This window comes from Salvia splendens, chromosome 18 (genome assembly GCF_004379255.2).
Source record: "Salvia splendens isolate huo1 chromosome 18, SspV2, whole genome shotgun sequence".
Lineage (NCBI taxonomy): Eukaryota > Viridiplantae > Streptophyta > Magnoliopsida > Lamiales > Lamiaceae > Salvia > Salvia splendens.
Genome location: NC_056049.1, coordinates 22,480,035 through 22,502,399, shown reverse-complemented (window position 1 = coordinate 22,502,399; position 22,365 = coordinate 22,480,035). Strand labels below are relative to the sequence as shown.

Genomic DNA, 22,365 nt, shown 5'->3' with positions numbered 1-22,365 from the left:
CCTAACGTGACGCCGCAAACAAGATTAGGAGTCCCGGGAGGCGAAATCCCGTCGACAACTAGGGTTTGCAGAAAAACGATAAAGAAAACAAGAAAGACGATAAACGATTATTTCATTGCTTCATGGAAGAGAATCACAATAACTCTATTTATAATACTAATACTAACTTAATGAGCAAGAAAATAGATATCATAAAGATACGGTAAATCAAAATAACTAATTAATAAAGATATGAGAATCTTCAAATGGATATGCACGTATCAGAAAGTTGGAATCTACTTCACCAACTTGTGTTTGGAGAAGAGGATTGCCCTCTTGTTCTCCAAGAGATAGGTCAAAATATTGCGAGCAATCAATGTGATTGGAGGGCTACTATCTAAGATCGAAAAATCGAAGGATGCTTGGGAGAAAATTGGGAACAAGAAAACTTAGGGAAGAAAGCAGAGGCAGGTACGGAGAAGATGTCAAATATTAACCTAATTTGGTTTTATTAATATTTGGTTGTTTATTAATTAGTGGGCTAGCCCATATTAGTATATGGAGTATAAGTTAATATTATTCAGCATAATTGGAAAAAAGTTAATCTATTATTTGATTAAACAAAAGACGATAACGGTTTTATTTTGTTCCCAAATAAAGAATCCAGTTTTGCTTTGAATATAATTGATTAGTTACATTAATACTATAGGTAAATTAATATTATTCACGTACATAATCCAATATTAAGAATTGTTTGTTTTAAATTTTTTATATCATGTATTTTTTATTTAATAAAATAATTGATTTCATATATAGTTATATTAATTAATAAATCTAACTATAATATTAGTATTTAATTTAATTTAAGTTATTGAAAGTGTTATGGGATTAGTGTGTAATTTATATAAAATATATAGATATGATTGTAATGTATGAAAAGTAAGTGGATAGGGAATACTCTTTTGGGTTTGAGTTTGGTGCAAATGGTTGGAGTAAAAGCAATGACATTTACACTAAAATAAGTTTGAGTTTTGTATAATGGTTGGAGATGCTCTAACATGGCTCACGGTATTGGACTCGTCAGTTGCATCTTTAGATTGACTTATTTAAGAAAATATTAAATTAAATCATTTCAAACAACAACTTTGAATTGAATTATACCAAAATATACAAGTGACGTTTTTTCCGAGGCTTATTATATATGTAGAGTATTTTATAACCAAAACAAGAGAGAAACTGGTATTATATTTTATAATAAACTATGTAGTACTAGCCCCATCATGATAATGGCTTCACACACAAAGTTATTGTAGTCACAAAAGTAATAAATTCATAATTGTAATTAATATTCGATTATTTTTAAATACTTACATTCTATCATAAATTCTCAATTAGATTATGACTGTCAATTTATTTTTCCTTATTTTTTCATCAATATTATTTTTCCTTATTTTTTCATCAATATTATTTAAAGGCAAAAATTATATATTATTTGTATTTCATTATTCTTTTTTATGATTAATCAATATTTTAAAGCCTAAAATATTAAATTTAAATTTACAAAATTGAGATTAAATAAATAATCAAACATTTCATTAATATTTCCTTTTTATAAGTGTATATGCATAATGTGGTTGTTAAGGAGTAGTATCACTAATTAATAGTATTAAATTGCGTGCTACCACATATTTTGAAACTAATTATTTTCTTTCTATATATTCAAAGAATATTAAGACTATCAAAGTTGAAGAAAATAAATTAAGAAATATATACTGCTATAATGATAGTTCCAAGAGACTTCCCAACTAGGAAATCCTAATTGGTCTCATTATTCCTGCATAGATTCACATTTGTCGGCCTATTCCCATTTTTTTTACCTCCAATTTATTACAACTAATTGGAGTTTTTAGTTGAAACTTTATAATCTTTAGAGATTATATATACTCACGGCTCGCGCACTTTGGGCTATATGAACCTTCAATCTAGCTAGGAATATTAATTAAAAGGAAAATGTAATTGAACTACCACTTTAAAAACGACTTCAGAAAAGAATATGAATTTGTGTTTTTAAATATACTATTAACGCTTTAAAAAGTGTTTTCATTTATGGTGTCCCAATCAAAATTAGAAGACATAAATAAATTAAGACAATTTGGCATTTACCTACGCCCTTAGTTAAAACATGCGCTTAAGAAAGAGTTAGGGTGAAAACCACAAGTTAAATACAATTAAAAAACACACTTATATATTAGTACGTTTTTTGGCATTATATACATTACACCTAAGTCAATTTCAGATATAGTTTATGAAAAAATTATTTTAAGAGAAAATTATATAAAATTTAAAAAAAATTAGGTGTTTTTAGAATTGTTCATTGTCATTGAAATGACACATACTAATCATTAAATATTAAAAAATCTACATCATTATAACAATAAATTAATTTCATTATGTATATTATATCTATGACATTATAGCAATGAATTTACACATAACATTGCCGATTATTCCATGATTATCAAAAAATTGATTCCCTAATTTACACTTATTGTATAAAATAGTAAATCTTGTAAATATGTCACATGACATAATTTAAATGGTTGACCACCCTAATATATGAAGGCTCTAATTTGTACACTTTGTTTTTTCTTTATGATTTATAGCTAGATTGTGTTTTGCTTGAGCGAGATTGTATACTTTGCACGATGCAATATGACATTTGAATTCTAATTTGTCATATGTGGAAACCTGGAACACAAGTTTACTTTGAATTTGAACGGTATTCGATTTTGAAATAATATTATTAATTCAACTATAACAACGAAAAAAGTCCTTTAATTTAATCACGTAAGTAGTTTGGAAAACCAAACATACAACTAGCTTATTAACTATCGCAAATATAACAATTACGTATCAATTGTGTGAATATGTCTATGTTTATTAGGTTGTATGTCTATAGTCTATAAACTAATTATTTAATTCGAAATAGAAACTCTATAACTAAATGGGATAATGGTCTCTAAAACTATGAACTTTGCCTAAAATTTGGTATTTCCCATGAACTTTGAAATTGGTCTATAATATCACGAACTTTGCATTTTGTTTGGTATTTCCCAAACTCACTCAAATAAGAAATATTCATCAAAATCTTATTTTACGTAGGCAACCGTGATACGTTTTATGATATTTTAAATCACTTTTTAAGTTCATAGCATATAAGATAAAAAGTTACGTTGAAAACCATGTTGATTTAATTGTATCAAGTATGATAAAAAAGCTCAGTAAGTCAGTCAAATATAGTAATAGACATGCCATGGCAAATACCAAACAAAATGCAAAGTTTGTGATATTATATATCAATTTCAAATACCAAATTACAGATAAAGTTTATGGTTTTAGGGACCAATTTCCCTAACTAAATCTTAAATTTAAAAATAATGATTTTGTGTATGCGTGCTTGATCACTTAATACTCCCTCCGTCCCCAAAGAATTTGCACTTTGAGTTCGACACGAGTTTTAATGCAAAATTGATAAAGTAAGAGAGAGGTAGAGAGAAAAGGTAAATAAATTGTTGTTAGTGGAGAATGTGCCCCACCTCATTAGAAAGATAAGTATTTCGAAAATTAGAAAGTGCATATTCTTGTGGGACGGACTAAAAAGGAAATAGTGCATATTCTTGTGGGACGGAAGGAGTATGAACGAAAATTTAGTAGAAGAGTTAAATCATCCAACCATGTTAGTTGGGGAACTTAAGTTCAAATCAAATCCTAACTTTTCCAAATTGAAAATCTTAGTAGTAGTCTATTTTAGTATGATGAATGAGTCTCATTACTTAAAACAATCAATGCCCAAAAATTCTTCTTGTTAATAGTAAAAACCAATCAACAACTAGAAAATTAGTAATCCCATTTCTCCTCTAAGCCTATAAATATTCGTATCCCTACCATCAAATCATCGCATATTATTGAACAAATGAAAAACTTCAATATTGCACTAGTTTTAGCTCTAAGCTTTCTTTTGTGTTTTGAGATTGGCAAAAGCAGCAGATTATTATTGCATGATGAATCGAAAACCCCTAAACCAATGAGTCTTTTTATGAACTCTCTCGAAAGGGGTCCCGTCCCTCCCTCCGACCATTCGAGCTGCACTTACATCCCTGGCAGCAGCGGTGGCACCGGATGTCCCATCAAGGAAATGCACTTTGCCGGTGTGCAGCCTCGTCGTCGCGCCCCTGCCCCTCCGCCTTCATTTGGAGCAATGACTCTACAGAAATGAAGATCTTTGCTTTGTAAACTTTGAAGTAGGTGATTTAAAGAATAGGAAAATTAGTTTATTTTATTTTATTGTTAAGTTCTTTTTTTTGTATAATTAATTCCTTTTGTGCATATATACAATAATACAAGGCGTGAAGTATAGTAATCATATTAATACCATATATCTATATGGATTTCAGCTGATTCATTGTAATATGGATTTGTATATTTATAATTTGTTGTATTATGCATTATATTACAAATGTTCCGATAAAATTTGTATTTGCAAATCGCCATTTTTATTTAAAATAATGCTATAAATGCACATTAAGTTTGATCATTGAACCTAGTACAACAAGCAATGATAAATTATTACAAATTAATTAAAATGCAATTTGCAAATGAGTAAGCCATTCAATTTTCTCTGTAATAGTTTGTTAATTCAATTTCGTTTCATTAGGCTTTATTATTACCTCAAACAATCTAACATAAGTTTCGTAACTAATCTCCTATTTATGAAAAGAACATTATGGAATTTACTACATTTCTGGGCATAAAAATTAACTTTTATGTTCGGACAATTGATAATATTATATACGGAGTACAATTTAAAGTAATAAAATTCAATTTGATTAATCCTCCGTTCGATTCAATTCTTAACTACATTCGATTAGCAAATGTGTGACGACTTACTTAAAGCTAGAAGTTGGACGGAGTATAATCACAGAAGCAACTCTGATAAACATAAAGGTGCAATTTAGCTCGCCCTACTTCCTAGTCAGTTTTTACTTGGTGTTTTCGATCGATGTTTGTTTAGTTTTTGGTTTCACTATTCTGCTTGGAGGGTGTTTTTCCTTTGCTTAGCTTGCTTTGTTTTGAGGTGTTTTTTTCTTTTTTTTTTGAACTAGTTTGTTGGTTCTAAACTTTGGTTCCTTTGCTTAACGATCTTTAAGCGGTTTGAGCCTTTTGTCTCTTATTTAAACAAAAAAAGCAAATTTCTTGGAAATTAAAATGAAAATACTTTCACCATACACAGTCAATAAAATAGAAACGGATACGTAAATCTAAATACTATACTATTTTAACCTGTATATTTGATACGTATACTCAAAAATAATAAGTTAGGCAAATATATAGAGTGGGGTAGCTGGGAAGTTAATTAATATTAAATGCGCACTAATCTCGAATTATGTAATTAACTTAATTACGTAATCTTTATCAACGGAACCAACGTGGATTCTCTAGAGCTGGCAGTCAAATCTTTATCAAGTTATCAACACTTATTATCCGTGGTAAGTTTTATCAACGGCATATTTATATAAACATTTATGATTTATTGTCGATATGTCTCGCTTTTTTATAGCGGTATAATTTCTAAGTAAAGAGTTAAAGTGACTTTTTTTAAAAATAATTAATAATATAGACTTGATTGAATGATAAAAGAATCTTATCAACTGAGTTGAATATCATTGTCTCAAACAATGTTGCAAATAGCGGGCTATCAATTTTAGCGGAGTCCTCCCGAAAAAGCTATAGCGGCTATAGTGCAGCTATAGCGGCAGCTATTGCTAATAGCGTTTTACAAAAAAAAAAGCAAAATTTTAGCCAAAACATGAGTAATTTCACACATTAGTTCACATACATTAGTTCAGAGCCATTAACTAATAAACTATGATAGCAGCCAATGCAATTGGCTTTGGGACATTTGGGTGCCTGGCGCACTCTGAGATTGATGTTCGTCAGCCATTTGCTACCGCTGCCGTGATCGTCGGACGTTCGTCGAGGCACTGCAGTGTTCGCCGCCGTCGTCCTAGTGCAGGATCTAGCGTCGATGGCACGGGCCAAGCCGTTCGTAGCCAACCGGTCGCTGCCGCAGTCGCCGTCGTCGTAATCGTTGCTGCCGCCGCCGTCGTATACGATCAGTCAAAGAGATACGGGAGTAGGGAACCAAAAGAAATAGGGTTACATGCACGTAGTGGGCTACTTTTGGGCCAATTTTTTAATCCGGCTTGACGTTTGGCCTGTTGCAACAAAAAAAAGCATAGCGCAGCTATCGACACCGCTACGCTATCGTACATTAGCGGCGCTATAGCTCGCTTTAGCGATTTTAGCGCCCGTATATCCAATACAGAGGATATCTTCGCGGTGGCTTGCTTCAGCAGCTATAGCGGCGCTATATCGGCGCTATAGCCCGCTATTTGCAACATTGGTCTCAAATCAAACTCTACCATGAATGGAAAAAATCTGTGGGAATTCCACTTTTTGTAAGAAATGAGAATAGCGAACAAATACACAATATCAAATCAACAAACAAGCACATAAAAATAAATAACAAGGAGTTGTTACAAATTAATACTCTTTATCAAGTGAAACAATTAAGCATGAAAACAAATTCTGCAATCGACAAACAAGCACATAAAAATCAGTCGAACTTAAAAATAAAATTCTGCAATCAAATTTAAAAAATCTAGTAGTACGATTTGATTTTGGAATTCAAAACAGGTAACCATGGATATAAAAAAAATTAATGAATTATTATACTAAAAATACTATCTAAAAAAAGATATCAGAATGAAAACTGTTGTAATTTTGTTATTCGTCTTTTAATTTGATTTTATGTGATTCAAATAAGCTATTCTAATAATTGTTTTATTTAAGTTTAGTAGTATAATCATTTAATTTAAGTGAATACAGTTAAGGATTGTGATCAAGATAGAACCATTCTTAAACGTAGAACCATTCTTAAACGTAGAACAAATGTCAAACGAAGGTCGTTAGATCTTTTAATCCAATGATGTTGATTTGCACAACAACTTCCCATTACAACCAAAACTATTATTAATGAGTGAATGCAGAGAAGTGAAAAAATAAAGCATGCATGGACTCTTCTTCGTTTCATTCATTCTTCCATCAACATGTGAGTTTTTTCACATGTTGAGTCCGGAATGTCGTGAAAACATAGTCTAATATGTATGATTTTTAATCTTGACCGTCATTTTTTCCTCATCCAATAAATAAAATATGTAGAGTTCTAGTTTCTACACTTAAGAATGGTTCTATCTTTAACACAACCCATACAGTTAAATTCAATCTGGCACGTTAATTAAGTGATACAAATATTTAAATAAAATAAAACCAATAACCAAAATAGTTTACTAATTACCTTTTGAAAGTGTAAAGTAATCAAAATCCATATAAGAAAAACCCAATTTAATATTTGCAATCCGCTAACTTATTCTTCTTCGTGAAAACGTTTTTTTTTGTCCCTTTCTCCTTCTGCAAATTTTCTTCTTTCTTCTTCGCCGCAGTTCGTCTTTCAGGTAATTTCTCTTCTTCTCTCTTCTGAAATTGTAACAATAATGAAGTCTTTCAATACAGTAGATATTAAGTCTCTCGATACAATAGACATAACATCTGGGCGGGGCGGATATGGGCGGGTAATGGGTTTGCTAGTTTGCAATCGATTTTGGAATACTTGTACTCCATGTTTTAATTTCGGCGGAATGGAGTTTGATGAGGATGACAATTTGAGACCACATTATGATTTATTTGACTGCATTTTGGTTACTATCTCTGTTAAATTAGATCGGTTTGACAAAATTTGAATACAGCAGTGCTTAATAACTTGACCTAACTATTTGAAAGTGTGATATTTAATAGTTTTTTGGAGAAATATAATTGGGGATACAAAGTTGTAAACTTATTGGAATTGAGCTTAATTTTATTAGTCACTAGCTCATCAACTCCACCAACTAGGCCGTAGTTAAGGGCTTAACAAGTCCCTTATTGGTTCAGAAATTTATAGTTAGCTTTTTATATTGTCGTCTTTTTCTCGAAGGAAAAAAACCCGACGACTTTCTTTACTTAGAGAAGCTGTGAATTTCTTGTGTTAGCTGATATTATTGTTTCATCTTGTTTCGTATAAGACTCTAATATACTGTACTAATTTTTCGTGTTAACTCAATTAACTTGCTTTATTTCTCTGTAGCTTTCTGAATTCACATTTTCGGAAGAAACTATGTTTTCTGGATTGAAGTTCATACCACGTGATCACATTGATGAAGTAAGTGCCATCAAAGTGCTATTTTACTGCTTGGGTGCTTTAAATTATGTCCCATAGTCTCGTTAACTATACTTGTTTTTTATGCTCTCCTGTGCTTTTATCAGCTTCATATGATATGCAATTCCAATGCTTGCCTCATGTATTGGGTACTATCGTATACAGTCATCACCATGTATAAGAAAGTCGTTTATTTTATATTCCTAACTTTTTGCTTGGTTTGTATTTAAGGAAAAAGATGGGAAGCTTAGAAAGAAAAGTAAACATTCCCGGTATGGTAGCTCTGATGATGAATGCCCTGAAAGAATAAAGAGTGGATCTAGAAAGAAAAAGATTTGGTATGATTCAAATGAGGATTTGTCTTCATTTTCTGATGAAAGTGATAGCCAAAGTGAAGGACATGATCCTAAGAGGCATAAGAACCGAAAAGGAGAAAAGAAGAATAAACGGAGCTCTGATAATGAGCACAGAAGTAAGTTAAAGAAGAAGGCTAAGAGTCGGAGAAGAGACTATTCATCAGAATATAAATCAAGTGGTGATTCTGAAAGTGAAAGGTCAGGTGAAGAGAGGGGACATCATAGAGGGGAAATGAATAAATCGAAGCGCAAAAAAGAATGGGGCATAAACAGTGACGAAATGGAAAACAAACTTACCAGTACGTATAAATTAATATTTATTCTTACAGTATCTTTATGATTTAATTTTTTGGTGTGTGAATATGTGTGTGATCTCTCTAAATAAGCTTTGGCCTTTTATATCAGCTGGTAGTAAAGGATTTCAATCACAAAGTTCAGACCTTTTACGAGAAGAAACCGGATTGGGATGGATGCTTCGGCCGAAGAATAGTTCTGATGAGATCTCTAATAAGTCCTCTCTTATTGAGCCAGAAGAAGCTTCAGTTGAAGAGGTATACTTCCTTAACTTATGCCAGCTCTTGCTTCAAGAACTAAAATGAAACCATAAAAGAATGTTATGTTCAGTTGATATTATGATTAGCAAAGTAAAGAAATATTTCTGATAGTAAGTCTTGGCCCTTCCAGGTTTTTGTGCCACATATGTTATTTTGATTATAATTGATGTCTTCGAACTACAGCTCATGAACATCTTTATTTTTTATTTGAACTGTTTTGTGATCTGAAGATACAGAAGGATAATCCTAGAGAATTGAATCCATACCTGAAAGATAATGGGAGTGGTTATCCTGAAGAGTCTGATAGTAAGGCTGGGAAATCTACTACGGTTGTTGGTGATGGAGGTGCTAGCTGGAGGCTTAAAGCTTTGAAAAGATCAAAAGAGCAAGCAGCCCGTGAGGGACGGAACCTTCAGCAGGTATGAACATTGGGACAGTAGGCTGTCTATTCAATCATTTTGCTGTAATCTTTAATTCAGTAGTTTTTTACACTTTTTACAGGTTGTTGAAGAACGTTGGGGTTCTATGGGTCAATTTGCAGCTTCTGTGGGTTCTCGTGATGTTGCATCAACTCATGCCCATCTTCAAGCCATAAATCACAGGAGAAAAGGGTTGATGAAAGAAGACAAAAAGAATCTAGATGTAGAAAGCAATAGCGCTGAAAAGGTATTAGCTCCCCATTTTTCATTACATCATTAAACTAAATTTTTTTAGTGAAACATGATTGCATCTTTTTCAATAAAGAATCTAACCCGAAACTCTAATTTCCCCCATTTTGTTTATTAAATCATCACAAACAAAATCAGGTGGATTGCTTTTTATCGTTATGTGATTGATTGAACTCATAATACTCATTAACTTTTTGTTCCTTCTCAAGGCTACACAAATAATGATTATGTCTTGTTGAACTAAAAGATATGGTCTGTATACACTGACTTTTTTTGTCTAATGATATTTGTCAGATTGACAGAAAGGACATAACCCCTCGGCATTCTAAAATGAAAATGCCCAAAGTTCATGATTCTTTATCATGGGGAAAGCGTGGAAGGAACAAAATGTCAGCCGAAGATAGTGCTCTTGTCTCTGCTGCTATGTCTAATTTAAATAAGTTTTCTAATGATGGAAATTTCATGGCCGCATTTATGAATAAGGAGGAGAAAAGTGTAGATCAGAGCAGTTCTTCAAAATTTGAAGCAAGAGCAGAATCTTCTGCTTCAGTTGATTTTGCATTTAGAGAAAATAAAGAGGATGTTGGAACGTTAGGGCCTCCCATGAGTGCAAATCAGTTGGCTGCCAAAGCCTTGCAACTTCGTATGAAGGGAAGGCACGACGAAGCGGAAAAACTGATGGTAATATTTTTTTTTATTCTTCTTTGGGTCATTATGTATCTCATTAATTGCTCCTACTACCGATGTCCTCAGATAAGCATATGGTATTCTCAATCATGTCAATATACTTATGAAACTCTGGCTTGTAGTTTGCTCCACGTAGTGAGATAAATTAGTTTTGTTATTAGAAATCAGTAGAATGCTTAACAAGTGAATCTTTTACTATGCATCCACATTTCTTTTCCTTCTATGGTTTTCCCCTATTTGGAGGCTTGGTTTGACAGTTTAACTTTTTTATGTTCTTTTTTGTTTTTCAATTTATTAGCAATATCGTCTTTTACCTCTCCCTTTTGATATCTGACCTTTTGACCCCTTATTCAGAAGGAAGCTGAGAATATCAAAGGAAAACAGGATGCTGGTAATGAATCAAGTAGACCACAAATTGATGGAACCACAAGCAGGTGAATTTTCATTTTATGCCTCATTCTTGAATCCTAATCTGTTGGCGTTTGGTTTTAAACCTTTTCATCTGCCTCTTACATCCTAATTGGTTACATATTTGGTTAGGTTTATTATGCATGATGTATCTGCTAGGCAAAAGAGGAAAGAGGATGATGGTGATTTGCATCTAGCTCAGAGAATCACGCAGAATCAACGATTCAGCATATCTAATCAAGCCGATGAAGAATATGACTATGACGATGGTCCTCGGAAAAAGACTCGAAAGAGAGGAGGGGATAGCAGTCGAAAGTCATCTGAGATCACTAATTCGGCAAATCGCATTTTAACTCAGCAGGAGCGCTGCCAATTTTGTTTTGAAAATCCAGCAAGGCCCAAACATCTAGTGATTTCCATTGCAAACTTTACCTATTTGTCGGTGCCTCATCAGCAACCTGTCGTCCCAGGTCATTGTTGCATTTTGACGTTGCAGGTAACTTGGAAGTGTTTCAATCTTTTTATTTTATGTATTTTTGTTTCCCAGCTTCTCTGGTTTTGACTTATGTGAAGATTTTGCTACATGAATCAACTACCAGTCATTTAAAATATTTGCTAGTTTTTTGTAGGAGTTTTAATTAGGTTATAAAAAAAGAGCTTCTTTTTACTTCGCCTGTGTTAACCTCTCCCAGAGTCCTTTTTTTGAGCTATGGAAAGTCAATTACATCAGAGGTTGTCTGAAAAGGTTAAAGAATTAGGAGAGGCATTGAGAGACTTTGTTTAAGGATTGATAATTAAATTAAATGTGCAAGATCTTGTTGTAGGTGAAGAATTTGGGAGATTTTTTTTCTGGATCCCTGATCTAACACATCCTGTCAGTTCCTTGATGTTCAACAAGTTGTCAACCAAACATCCTCAATTTGAAATATGCTGCTGTGTGTTCTTTAATGCTAACCACATTTTTGTTAATTTTTTGCTCATTGCTCATGACTTCCAAGAGCAAAAGTTTCCCATTCTTATTGTTGTTAATATTGTATTTTCACTACAGACTGTTATAAGTTTTGCACTGCTGATATAGAAATGCATTGTCTGTTAATGATTGTTACCTAATCCATGTTCTTTCATCCTCTACAGCACGAGTCTTCAACGAGAACTGTTGATAATAATGTGTGGGATGAAATACGGAATTTCAAAAAATGCTTGATAATGATGTTTGCAAAGCAGGAAAAAGATGTAGTTTTCTTTGAGACTGTAATTGGGTTGTCACGTCAAAGACGGCATTGTTTGGTTGAGTGCGTACCTATGCCCCGGGATATTGCTAAGGAGGCACCTCTCTACTTCAAGAAGGTCCGTTCATCTCATATTGATCATCTTTTATGTCATATTCCTTCTTATCAACATGTGTATCAGAGAATTCAGTAATTTAGGGATTGGTTTGCCTTTCAAATTGATCATCTTTTATGTGATAGAGTTGATGTCTTCTTGTGCCTAGTTATAGTTGCATCAGATCGATAGTTTTGATGCTTCTGCAAATGATTGAAAATTTGCAGAGATACTTATTTTTAAATTGTATAATATGCTGCAGGCAATCGACGAAGCTGAAGATGAATGGAGTCAACACAATGCTAAGAAGCTCATTGACACAAGCGAAAAGGGACTGCGTGGTTCAATCCCCAAAAACTTCCCATATTTTCATGTTGAATTTGGACTGAGCAAGGGATTCGTCCACGTAATAGACGATGAAAAGGAATTTCCAGGCAACTTTGGCCTCAATGTACTCTGGGGCATGCTGCAACTGCCAGCTGAAGATATGCATGCACGTCGGAGGAAGGAGTCTGTCGAGACGCAAAAGCAAGCAGTTGCCAGTTTTGCAAAGGACTGGCAACCCTTCGATTGGACAAAGCAGCTCAACTAAATCGCAGTCAGGTTTCGTGCTACTTGAGGCATGTGCTATCGATGATCAATCCGGTAGTTATCTTTCCATCATGTGTCGACATATATGGTGATGATCCCCACTTCTATCAAACATGTTAGCTGGAGAAATAGGATGAGAGATAAACCTCTGTTTGAATGAAATTCGAGTCTTTGGTGCTTCAGAGTTGGGGTCAAGTTCGTATAAGTTTTTTATGTAAATTGTTGCTGAACACTATCAGAATTATAGACATGAAACTTGATTTTAATTTTTAAGGTTAACATTGTTCTTTTTTCATAGAGAACAACATTTTCTTAATCAATAATAAATCAACCATCTTATACACATTTTATGATCAATTATTGATGCACAAATATTACTCCATTATATAAGTACTTCAAGTAATTATACAGTCTGAAAATATCCATCAACCGATATTTATGGATGGACTATACATTAGTACTATTTTCTAGTTAACATAATAAGATTAGTTTCGACTATACCCAATAATCCAAACTGTTTATAGTTTGTCTTTTACTTTAAAATCAAATATTAAAAGCAAATACACTTATAAATGAAATGTTACGGTATACTCCTATGTGAGCAATATTTGTGAACATCATAGTTGTTTAATCTAAATTTATAGTAGTACTACATTTTTCGTTTAAAGCAAATTTTTAAAACGACACAAATTTTAATGCACAATTTGTAAAATACTTAAGAGATTAAAAAATCACGTAGCACAGCATAACATATTATCGGTTACAATATTAAATACAGTATATATCCTTTTTATCATCGGATCCGATAGAATTGGCAGATGCTGCAAAGCATATTGTCGGTTTCAAATCAGAAAACTAGCCGTTGGTTCCTGAACTGCAACGGCTATTCCAATTTAAATCTGAATCTGTACAAATAGCCTCGCCTCCACTTATTTCTTCTTCACTTTAAAGTACTGCCACCCTCACTTCATTCCCACCAATCATCTCTCTCTTTACACACACAAGCAAATCAAGATGAACGATCTGATGACCAAATCTTTCACGAGCTACGTCGACCTAAAGAAGGAAGCCATGGCCGACCTCGAAATGGGCGTGACTACCCACATCGACACCAACCTCACCTCCTTCCTCGAAGAAGCCGAGCAAGTCAAGCAAGAGATGGCCTCAATTCGAGACACCCTCGCCCGCCTCCAATCCTCCCACGAGGAGGGCAAGTCCCTCCACAACCCCGACGCCCTCAAATCCCTCCGCGCCTCTGTCAACGCCGACATCCTCTCCGTTCTCAAGCGCGCCCGCGCCATCCGCTCCCGCCTCGAGGACATGGACAGCTCCAACGCCCTCAACCGCAGGCTCTCTGCCTGCAAGGAGGGCACCCCCGTCGACCGGACTCGGTCCGCCGTCACCAACGGGCTCCGGAAGAAGCTCAAGGAGCTCATGATGGACTTCCAGGCTCTGCGCCAGCGGATGATGACCGAGTACAAGGAGACCGTCGGGAGGCGATACTTCACCGTCACCGGGGAGCATCCCGACGACGACGTCATCGACAAGATCATCTCCGGTGGCGATGGGAACGGCGGGGAGGAGCTGCTGTCTAGAGCCATTCAGGAGCACGGGAGGGGGAAGGTCGTGGAGACGGTGGTGGAGATACAGGACCGGCACGACGCGGCCAAGGAGATCGAGAAGAGCCTGCTCGAGCTCCACCAGATATTCCTCGACATGGCTGTGATGGTGGAGGCGCAGGGCGAGCAGATGGACGACATCGAGCACCACGTGATGAACGCGCAGCAGTATGTGAGCGCTGGAACGAAGAACCTCAAGGTTGCGAAAGATCACCAGAGGAGCAGCCGGCGATGCCTGTGCATCGGAATCATACTGCTGTTAGCCATCATTCTTCTTGTTGTCATCCCCATTGCCACCAGTTTCACTAGATCGTGATGGAATAGAATACTATTTATTTAATTGTTTGTTTTTGCTTTCACTCTCGTGAGATGAATGTATCCATTTATGTATAATTTCTTGTAATATTTGCAAGTATGAGAAGTAAATTTCATTTCAATCCCGAGTTTTTTTTTTTTAATGTACATACAATTCACATAAAAGTAGGATCTTACTTCCTTTTTCTACCACGGGGCTTAGTGGTTGGGACGTTTTTAGAGGAGGAAGATGCACCCAAGTTTTTAACCGTAACTTCTTCGTCTTCTTCATCGAAGCTCTCAGTCCTGTCTGAGGACACTTGTTCTTTTTCGGGTTTTTCGACAGCTCTCAGCCCATCTCGTTCTTCATCACTTCCTTCGTCTAAGCTCTCAGTCCTACTATCTGAGGACACTTCTTCTTGAGGGGAATTTTCAGCCGAAGGCTGTTTGGAGAGCCTATTGCGCAGCGTTCTAAGTTTTGCTTTCTTAGAGTTCAAGACCTGAACAAACTGCCAGAAAAAAATGACATGTTATGGCAAAATTTATGAACATATAGGAGACGGTTGAGAGAGACGCAGTCACGGTCAGGAGCCGGGAATTGTACCTTTCCATATATTTCAGATTCAAACTCTGATTTCTCACTGCTGAGTTTCTCACTTTGTGCAAGGCACTTTTCAGCCTCCTGTTTGAGCTTGTCAAACGACTGTGATTTCCATACAACTTCCTCCTATTCAAACAAGAGAACCAACTAGTCAACGACAATCCTAGCTTGTTCTTTTGTAAGAGTGACTGAGGATAGAAGTTGAGTGCATGTAGTCAACTGCCATTAGGACGTTGCAAGGGATATAATGTGATAGAGTGCAATATATGATAAGTTTTCTCTCTTACACTCAGCTTTATGTTAGCATCCATAAGAAAGTCCAGCACATCCACTGTGGTTTGTTTGCTATCGGGGGAAGGGTGGCATTTCCACCGCCATTCCAGTTTCATACCTTCCTTCTCAAACGTCCATGATAACTGCAAAATCAGAAACCAAACGTAAAATGAGGGAGATGCCACTCCTGAGTAAAATAAACAATCATTGGATATTTTCGATAAATTCTGGAATAGCATACCCCACAACAGATATAACAGACCAGCAAAACCCATAGTAGAAGAAAGAAGGTTTTTGGAGAGCTTAGATCCACAAGAGTTTTTTACATTGTAACAGAAAGAGATGCGAAAGAAAAAGCTTATAAATAGAAAATGTACTTAGTAGCTTTACTTAGAAAAGGAAAAGGCCGAACTCATTTAGAAATCTAATTTTTTACTCAGTCAACTAATCGACTCCATCTCCCACTCCCGATTCTATCAAACTAGATACAGAGTACCTGGAAATGAATACCTGACTACCGAGTGTTCAACAACTTTGTATTCATTTTGATTAATGTATCAAATCGTGAAAAATGACACAAATCCTCCCTTTGTTTGTATGGTTGTAGCAAAACCTCACTTAAATCAAAAACCAACTCTAGCCACGTCAAAAACCAACTCTAGCCACGTAGATTTTGTTCGTACAAGAAATTCCAACAAAAAAAAGCATGCACAAATCACAATCAAGATATATGCCTAATATACAATGTCAAGCTACACTGTAAACACAGACTTCTAAAAGTTTTATGGCAAACAGAGTTCATCAACCACATACGGTAGTCGGTCAGCATAGTTCTGCAAGCATGATGCAAATGCACGCACATAGAAAGCTTCACAGATATAAAATCAATAAAGTAACTCAACCATAGAAAGCTACAAATCTACCATGATGCTATAAATGATCAATTGATCAGTATGTTTCATGAGCATTTTCCACATCCATTTTCATATTGTTCCCAAAGTCTCCATTTTTCAGCCTTACTACACAAAAAGCATCGATTTCCCCCAAATCAGAGCACAAATTAAAACAATCCCTACAAATTACATAAAAAATGAATTCACTAAATTCCACTAAATAACTGAACCAATTGATAAGAAACAATCAAAACGAAAGCTCAAACATACCCGTCTGCATCCGCCTCCAGCATCCGAGAAGCCGTAAACCGACCCGGGTTGCTGAAAGCCGAGATACCTCTCGGCCAAGTCGATGTAGTACGACGCCGTTTGGTCCCAGCACGACGCTCTCTCCTTCACCTCTTCCTCAGTAGCTTTCCCGCATACATAAAATAATTAATTAAATTAAATTAATTCAACAAATTTGGTTACCATTAGTATACCTACCATGGCAAGTCCAAGCTTGGAGGCCGTCGGTTATGGAAATGTCGAATCGGGTTGGGTACCAGGTGCCCTTCACAAAAACGGCTTCGGGTTCGCCGACGCCCATCGTTAATTGGAGCTTCAAGCATGTGTGCTTCGGCGTTTCCATTTTTCTCGACGATGAATTTCTGCAAGCTTGCTGTTGGCGGTGTGTGGAGGAAGCTTTTAGAGAGAGAGAGAGGAGTTCCCGCTTTGTTAATCCATATTCAATTTGCATAAAAAGGCCCAAATCTAAAATACCAAGAAAATTGGTAGCCCATATGTAAGCCCAATATAGAATACAATATCATAACCCAAAATATAAAGTGATACTGTCTATCAAAATTAATGAAATGTATCAAAAATAAAAAAAATTACTTTCATTTTATTACTCACGTTTTATATTCTCTCCCCTACTTTATTCATGTTTTATAACTGAAGATGGTAGTTCTCCCCTACATCTAATTAATGATTGGAGGGGAAGTATGAATTCAACTAAGATAGTGTCTACGTTTGTATATATATGAGCGGAGCATAACCGAGTAGAATATTAGATTTGGAATATTCCATCGAGGATACTCAATTTTATTTCCTTAATTTATAGTTCCCTTCATTAGCATTCATTGTTTGTAGAATTGTTAGGTTTTAATTGGACCACCAGTTCTGATTTTGGAATCGGTGATGACACTTTCAGGTTTAACTGAAATCGGCATCAGTTTTATCTTTACGGCTATGGTTTTAACCTTTTTGAACCATGAACTGCAGTTGCAGTCCAAAATTGGCAATAAAAAATGACAAATTTGGCTCAAAACTTGAAATAATTGGTAAAAAATATTGAAAATTGTGAAAAAACCGGCACAAACTAACCAAAACAATCAGCTTTGAACATAAACCGAAATGGCAGGTTTTCGATTCAAAATTGAACCACATACGAATAGGGTTGTCGGTCCAGTTATGAATCCACTCCCCTTAGAACCGGAATCGGCTGGAACCTACTTGCGTGTTATTGCTTTATCAAGCATCACAAGAAAAGTATTTACATGACATGTGGGGTGATATGCTCTTGTTCACTATGTAGGTAGACACTAATTAGGTTATGACATGTTTTGGACCACTTTAACTTCAACAAACTTTTTGATAGTGTTTGCAACTCATGAACAGCCCAACATTGATCTTTCTTCCCACATGACTTTGTCAAACCCCTTTACAAGGATATTTGTAGATTTAGTGAGTTTCAACGGTAGAGAAGTTGAGTTTGATATGTCTATCATTTCCGAAAACGATCCAGAATATAATTTTGGGATAGATCGCTTGGGTTTTTAAATGATTTACAATCTAAGGTGAACAAAAATGGTTCTTTCTATAACTTTAATTATAACTCTAATATCACAATGATATAAATACGGACTCGATAATAAATAAAAGCTAAAGCATTCGGCTCCGTTCGATTACACTACCCCTAACCAAAATATACATCTTGAGAAAGCACTAGAGCATGTTCAAGAAAGAGCTCCTACCTAATTAATTCTCTTCTTTATGTAGACATCCTTAACCACCACATGCACCATTTATTTGTTGCTTCATCTTTACGGGTGGAATCACTCGAAATTGGTGATTAACGGCTTCATTTATGAATGTTGTCTACTTCTTCCTAAACTCACTGCTTTTTACTATTTGTGGAATGTAGAAGTAACACTCTTCACACATTAATTTCACTTAATTGTTTATAAGTAACTAAATATAAAGAAACAATCTTTAGTACCAATAACTTCTTATTTGCTGATAAGACCGATCATGGAGCATTTCCAAAAATAACATGCTTTTGATCTGTGTAATGTTTACACATTGAGCTGAAAATGGCATAACATTGAACCCATATAGGCTATGATTATTTTTTATTAGAGAGTGGGGTTAATTATAGTATACGACTGATACGATTATATCTTCCAAAATATCTCACATATCTCTATTATTATATTACCATATCTTTTCCGTATCTTTATTATCTTGTTCACCAAGTTAGGTTATTCATAGAAGTATTATAAATATGAGTCTTTGTTATCATTTGAAGGAATCATGAAAGAAATATAATTATCTTTATCGTTTCGTCTTTTATTTTTCTACAATTTACTTTTCCGTCTTTGTTCATCGGTTGCTCGACGGGAGGATCCCGCGAACGGACCTTCAATATCCGGTGAATTCTCGTCAATTATCATTGATACGGGTTTCTCCTTATCATCTGGTGCTTTCATTGAGGAGAAACCCGTATCAATGATAATTGACGAGAATTCACCGGATATTGAAGGTCCGTTCGCGGGATCCTCCCGTCGAGCAACCGATGAACAAAGACGGAAAAGTAAATTGTAGAAAAATAAAAGACGAAACGATAAAGATAATTATATTTCTTTCATGATTCCTTCAAATGATAACAAAGACTCATATTTATAATACTTCTATGAATAACCTAACTTGGTGAACAAGATAATAAAGATACGGAAAAGATATGGTAATATAATAATAGAGATATGTGAGATATTTTGGAAGATATAATCGTATCAACGACCTTTGAAATATTGCAAAAACGGCCTCATCTTTTTAATTGCAGCGGAGCTACAAATATGGCTCAATCGACCCTACATTTCCGCACCGGAAATTGTGACACGGATATCGTAATAAATGCTCGAGCGGAAAATATATTTATCGTTTTCCAACACGGTACAAAATTAGGTGTGACTTGGTACGTAAATTTTGTTTGATAGTACTTACTACTTAGTTAGTTATATCAAGATGATAAAGGTTGCGTGACAAAAATGGTGATTTTGTTTGAATTCCTGTGTGTGAAAAGCATGAAGTACAAAGTGGAAATACTTGTCAAAAAAGAAATCCCTTATCCCCCTTCCCCTCTTTCCTTCACACACACACACACACACATGTATATATATATAAGTCTCCTTGAAACATCAATGCATGGAGACATCAAGATCAGCTTCTTCGAACCCCTCAAGGATACTAGTGGTGAGATGTTCAGGGGAATGTTGTCTGGTTCGAGAACATTCTAGCTTCCATCCATATTTATGCAGAATGATCTCGGACCAGGCTTCATTCCCCTCGGCTCTCTTAAACTTTTCTCATTGCTCATCACTCTAGGTATGCTAGTCTTTTCTTGATGAAACCAGAAATTGTACACATTGTTCTTTAAAAAGTATTTTGTGATTTGTTGTTATGAATTTGCTCAAAAGATTTTCTTTTGGGGCTGATGAAGATATGCATGGAATTAATTCAATCCAAGGTAATGATATGATATGATATCAAAGTTTGGATTAAGAAACTGTCATTTGGATCAAATTTTCTTGTTTGTCATGCTGTGTGTGTGTGTGTGAATATTTCAAGTGGGATTTAAGAAAATAATATGTGGAGGGAGAGGGAGATGCCAAAAATTTCCTTTTCTCTAAAAAGTAAAGCAATAATTAGTCTTGTGACCATTTGGTTTAGAATTTTGTTGTTTAGTTTATCATTCAACGCTTTCACCGAATTCTTTGAAAAACAGGGGAAGAATATTGGTGTGGAAATGCGACTAATTCGGTTAGGTATTGATCTCTTTTTGTGGTTGATTTTGTATATTGGACTTTGCTTGTTGATATGTAACTTTTTCACTTTAGTTTGTTAGATTTCATTTTACACCTTATTGACCGTCAGTATGTATTGCATTCCATATCATTTGACTCTTCTTAAACTATTACTATTGCAAAGTGAAAGTTAATTTGTAGAGATTTGATGATATATACACGTCTCTGTTTTTCCCAACTCAAAAAAAAGCTACACAGTTAGTAAAGATGGATGATAATGAGTACATCATGTATTCTAGTGCATAAATTAATTATTCAACAACTTTAAATTAATTAAACTTCATTCTTATCCAATGTCATTTTTTAATTTATTCAACATTCAAAATTTGCAATCATCATGCCCTGATTAGGGCAAGAGTTATTATCCTAAGTTACATTTTAGCTTGAAAATTGGGTGAAAGAACTAGTTTTTGCTTTGATCTTGAAGAATGCCGTTAAGTAATGATGTTGTAGAACCTACCTACTTGAAATATTTATGCTTGACTTATAAGCTTAGGGAAAAGTGACAAAAACTATCATGAACTATTATTCTGCGTTGAAGGGCTTGAAGGCGCCTTCTTATAAAAAATTTAGCTTATAGAAATCTCAGAAGAGCCAAAACGGAAAATTTGATTGGATTTACGATTATATTGGGAATTTATTGTATAAGCTAATGAGAAGCCTACCACCTAAAGAAATAAACTATTGGAATTGCAAGGTCTTCGCATCAAAGTGAATATCAGTAATGCAATGATGGAACATGTTGTATAACAATAGATGACTAGCTGTTGATTGTTTTATTGCAATCGGTTGGGGGCTGCAGGTACTGGGGAGAATGCTACCGCAGAGGTTGAAGAAGGTTGTTACAGACAACCCCAAGAAAGTTGCATCTTTGATCGACATTGTTAATTTGCCTACCGTGCTTAGAGATTTCATGGGCCAGTCTCAAAGTTCACAACTCAGTTGCTTTAAGCGTGTTTGGGGTTATATCAAGGATAACAATCTCCAGGTCAGCTCCAAAATCCACATCATTAGTACTCACCTTATCTTTATGATAATTGTTTTTGTTGAACTAGAAATAACTGGGCAGATAAGAGTTTCTAAATGATCTTTGGAATTCTTGACACGACCCAAAATCCCTTTTCTTGCTAGCACAAAGCATGACTTTGATGTGTTGATTATAAACTGTTGTATTTAAATGATGGTGATTGATATATTGTACTGTGATGTGATAGAGAAAAGAAAAACAGCACGGTTTGTTCGTAGGTTGTAGTAACAAACTGCTTGAGCTTCGTGCAAATTTGGATTGTATTTGATCATTTGTATCGTTGCTATAGGATCCCGTCAACAGGAATGTAGTCAACTGCGATCCGAAGCTGAAGAGCATTCTATTGGGCAAGTCCACGATTGATCTCACTGAACTTCCCCCGTTGATCAAGTTGCATTTTCCAAAGCAGCCTGGCAGTTGAGGGCCCTGACTCTGGATTTGCAGTTTTGCACTAGGTTTAAGTTTGTGTTGGATTAATGGATGTTGGATTTCAGTTTTAGTAATTTCACATATGTTTTTACCTTGAAAAAAATTGGATTGGAGAAAGAGAATATATTCTTGTACTTCTGCTGTCAGTAATTGCTAATGATAGTTATTTACCTCAAATAATTAATAAATGTGGGCTTCAATGTAGAGGCAAATATCAAAAGG

General features: G+C 35.0%; 4 protein-coding genes across 6 annotated transcripts; 3 read left to right on the top strand and 1 right to left on the bottom strand.

Moving 5' to 3' along the window:
- The first annotated feature begins 7,451 nt into the window (after positions 1–7,451).
- On the top strand, positions 7,452–13,159 carry LOC121777336 (CWF19-like protein 2). 2 transcript variants are annotated; one of them, XM_042174565.1, is made up of 11 exons: positions 7,452–7,553; positions 8,222–8,296; positions 8,525–8,948; positions 9,055–9,200; positions 9,440–9,622; positions 9,705–9,869; positions 10,166–10,552; positions 10,913–10,992; positions 11,099–11,462; positions 12,101–12,313; positions 12,552–13,159. In XM_042174565.1, the coding sequence occupies exons 2-11, from the start codon at positions 8,252–8,254 to the stop codon at positions 12,879–12,881; spliced, it is 2,337 nt and encodes a 778-aa protein (XP_042030499.1). In that variant the 5' UTR covers positions 7,452–7,553; positions 8,222–8,251; the 3' UTR covers positions 12,882–13,159. The 2 variants fall into 2 exon arrangements, with proteins under 2 accessions (XP_042030499.1, XP_042030498.1); XM_042174564.1 differs by having other exon boundaries at positions 9,434–9,622.
- Positions 13,160–13,814: 655 nt separating this feature from the next.
- LOC121777830 (syntaxin-related protein KNOLLE-like) lies at positions 13,815–14,936 on the top strand. The gene has a single exon (XM_042175183.1). The coding sequence runs from the start codon at positions 13,895–13,897 to the stop codon at positions 14,813–14,815; it is 921 nt and encodes a 306-aa protein (XP_042031117.1). The 5' UTR covers positions 13,815–13,894; the 3' UTR covers positions 14,816–14,936.
- LOC121777831 (DNA repair protein XRCC4-like) lies at positions 14,913–17,266 on the bottom strand. Its single transcript, XM_042175184.1, has 5 exons — positions 17,047–17,266; positions 16,831–16,973; positions 15,682–15,810; positions 15,398–15,520; positions 14,913–15,302 (listed from the first exon to the last, which is right to left on the bottom strand). The coding sequence occupies exons 1-5, from the start codon at positions 17,189–17,191 to the stop codon at positions 14,988–14,990; spliced, it is 855 nt and encodes a 284-aa protein (XP_042031118.1). The 5' UTR covers positions 17,192–17,266; the 3' UTR covers positions 14,913–14,987.
- A 2,672-nt stretch (positions 17,267–19,938) lies between these two features.
- LOC121777673 (upstream activation factor subunit UAF30-like) lies at positions 19,939–22,347 on the top strand. Of its 2 annotated transcripts, none has more exons than XM_042175012.1 (3): positions 19,939–20,208; positions 21,490–21,675; positions 22,004–22,347. In XM_042175012.1, exons 2-3 carry the CDS (start codon positions 21,502–21,504, stop codon positions 22,133–22,135), a joined length of 306 nt encoding a protein of 101 aa, XP_042030946.1. In that variant the 5' UTR covers positions 19,939–20,208; positions 21,490–21,501; the 3' UTR covers positions 22,136–22,347. The 2 variants fall into 2 exon arrangements, with proteins under 2 accessions (XP_042030946.1, XP_042030945.1); XM_042175011.1 differs by having other exon boundaries at positions 19,941–20,648.
- Positions 22,348–22,365: the final 18 nt, after the last annotated feature.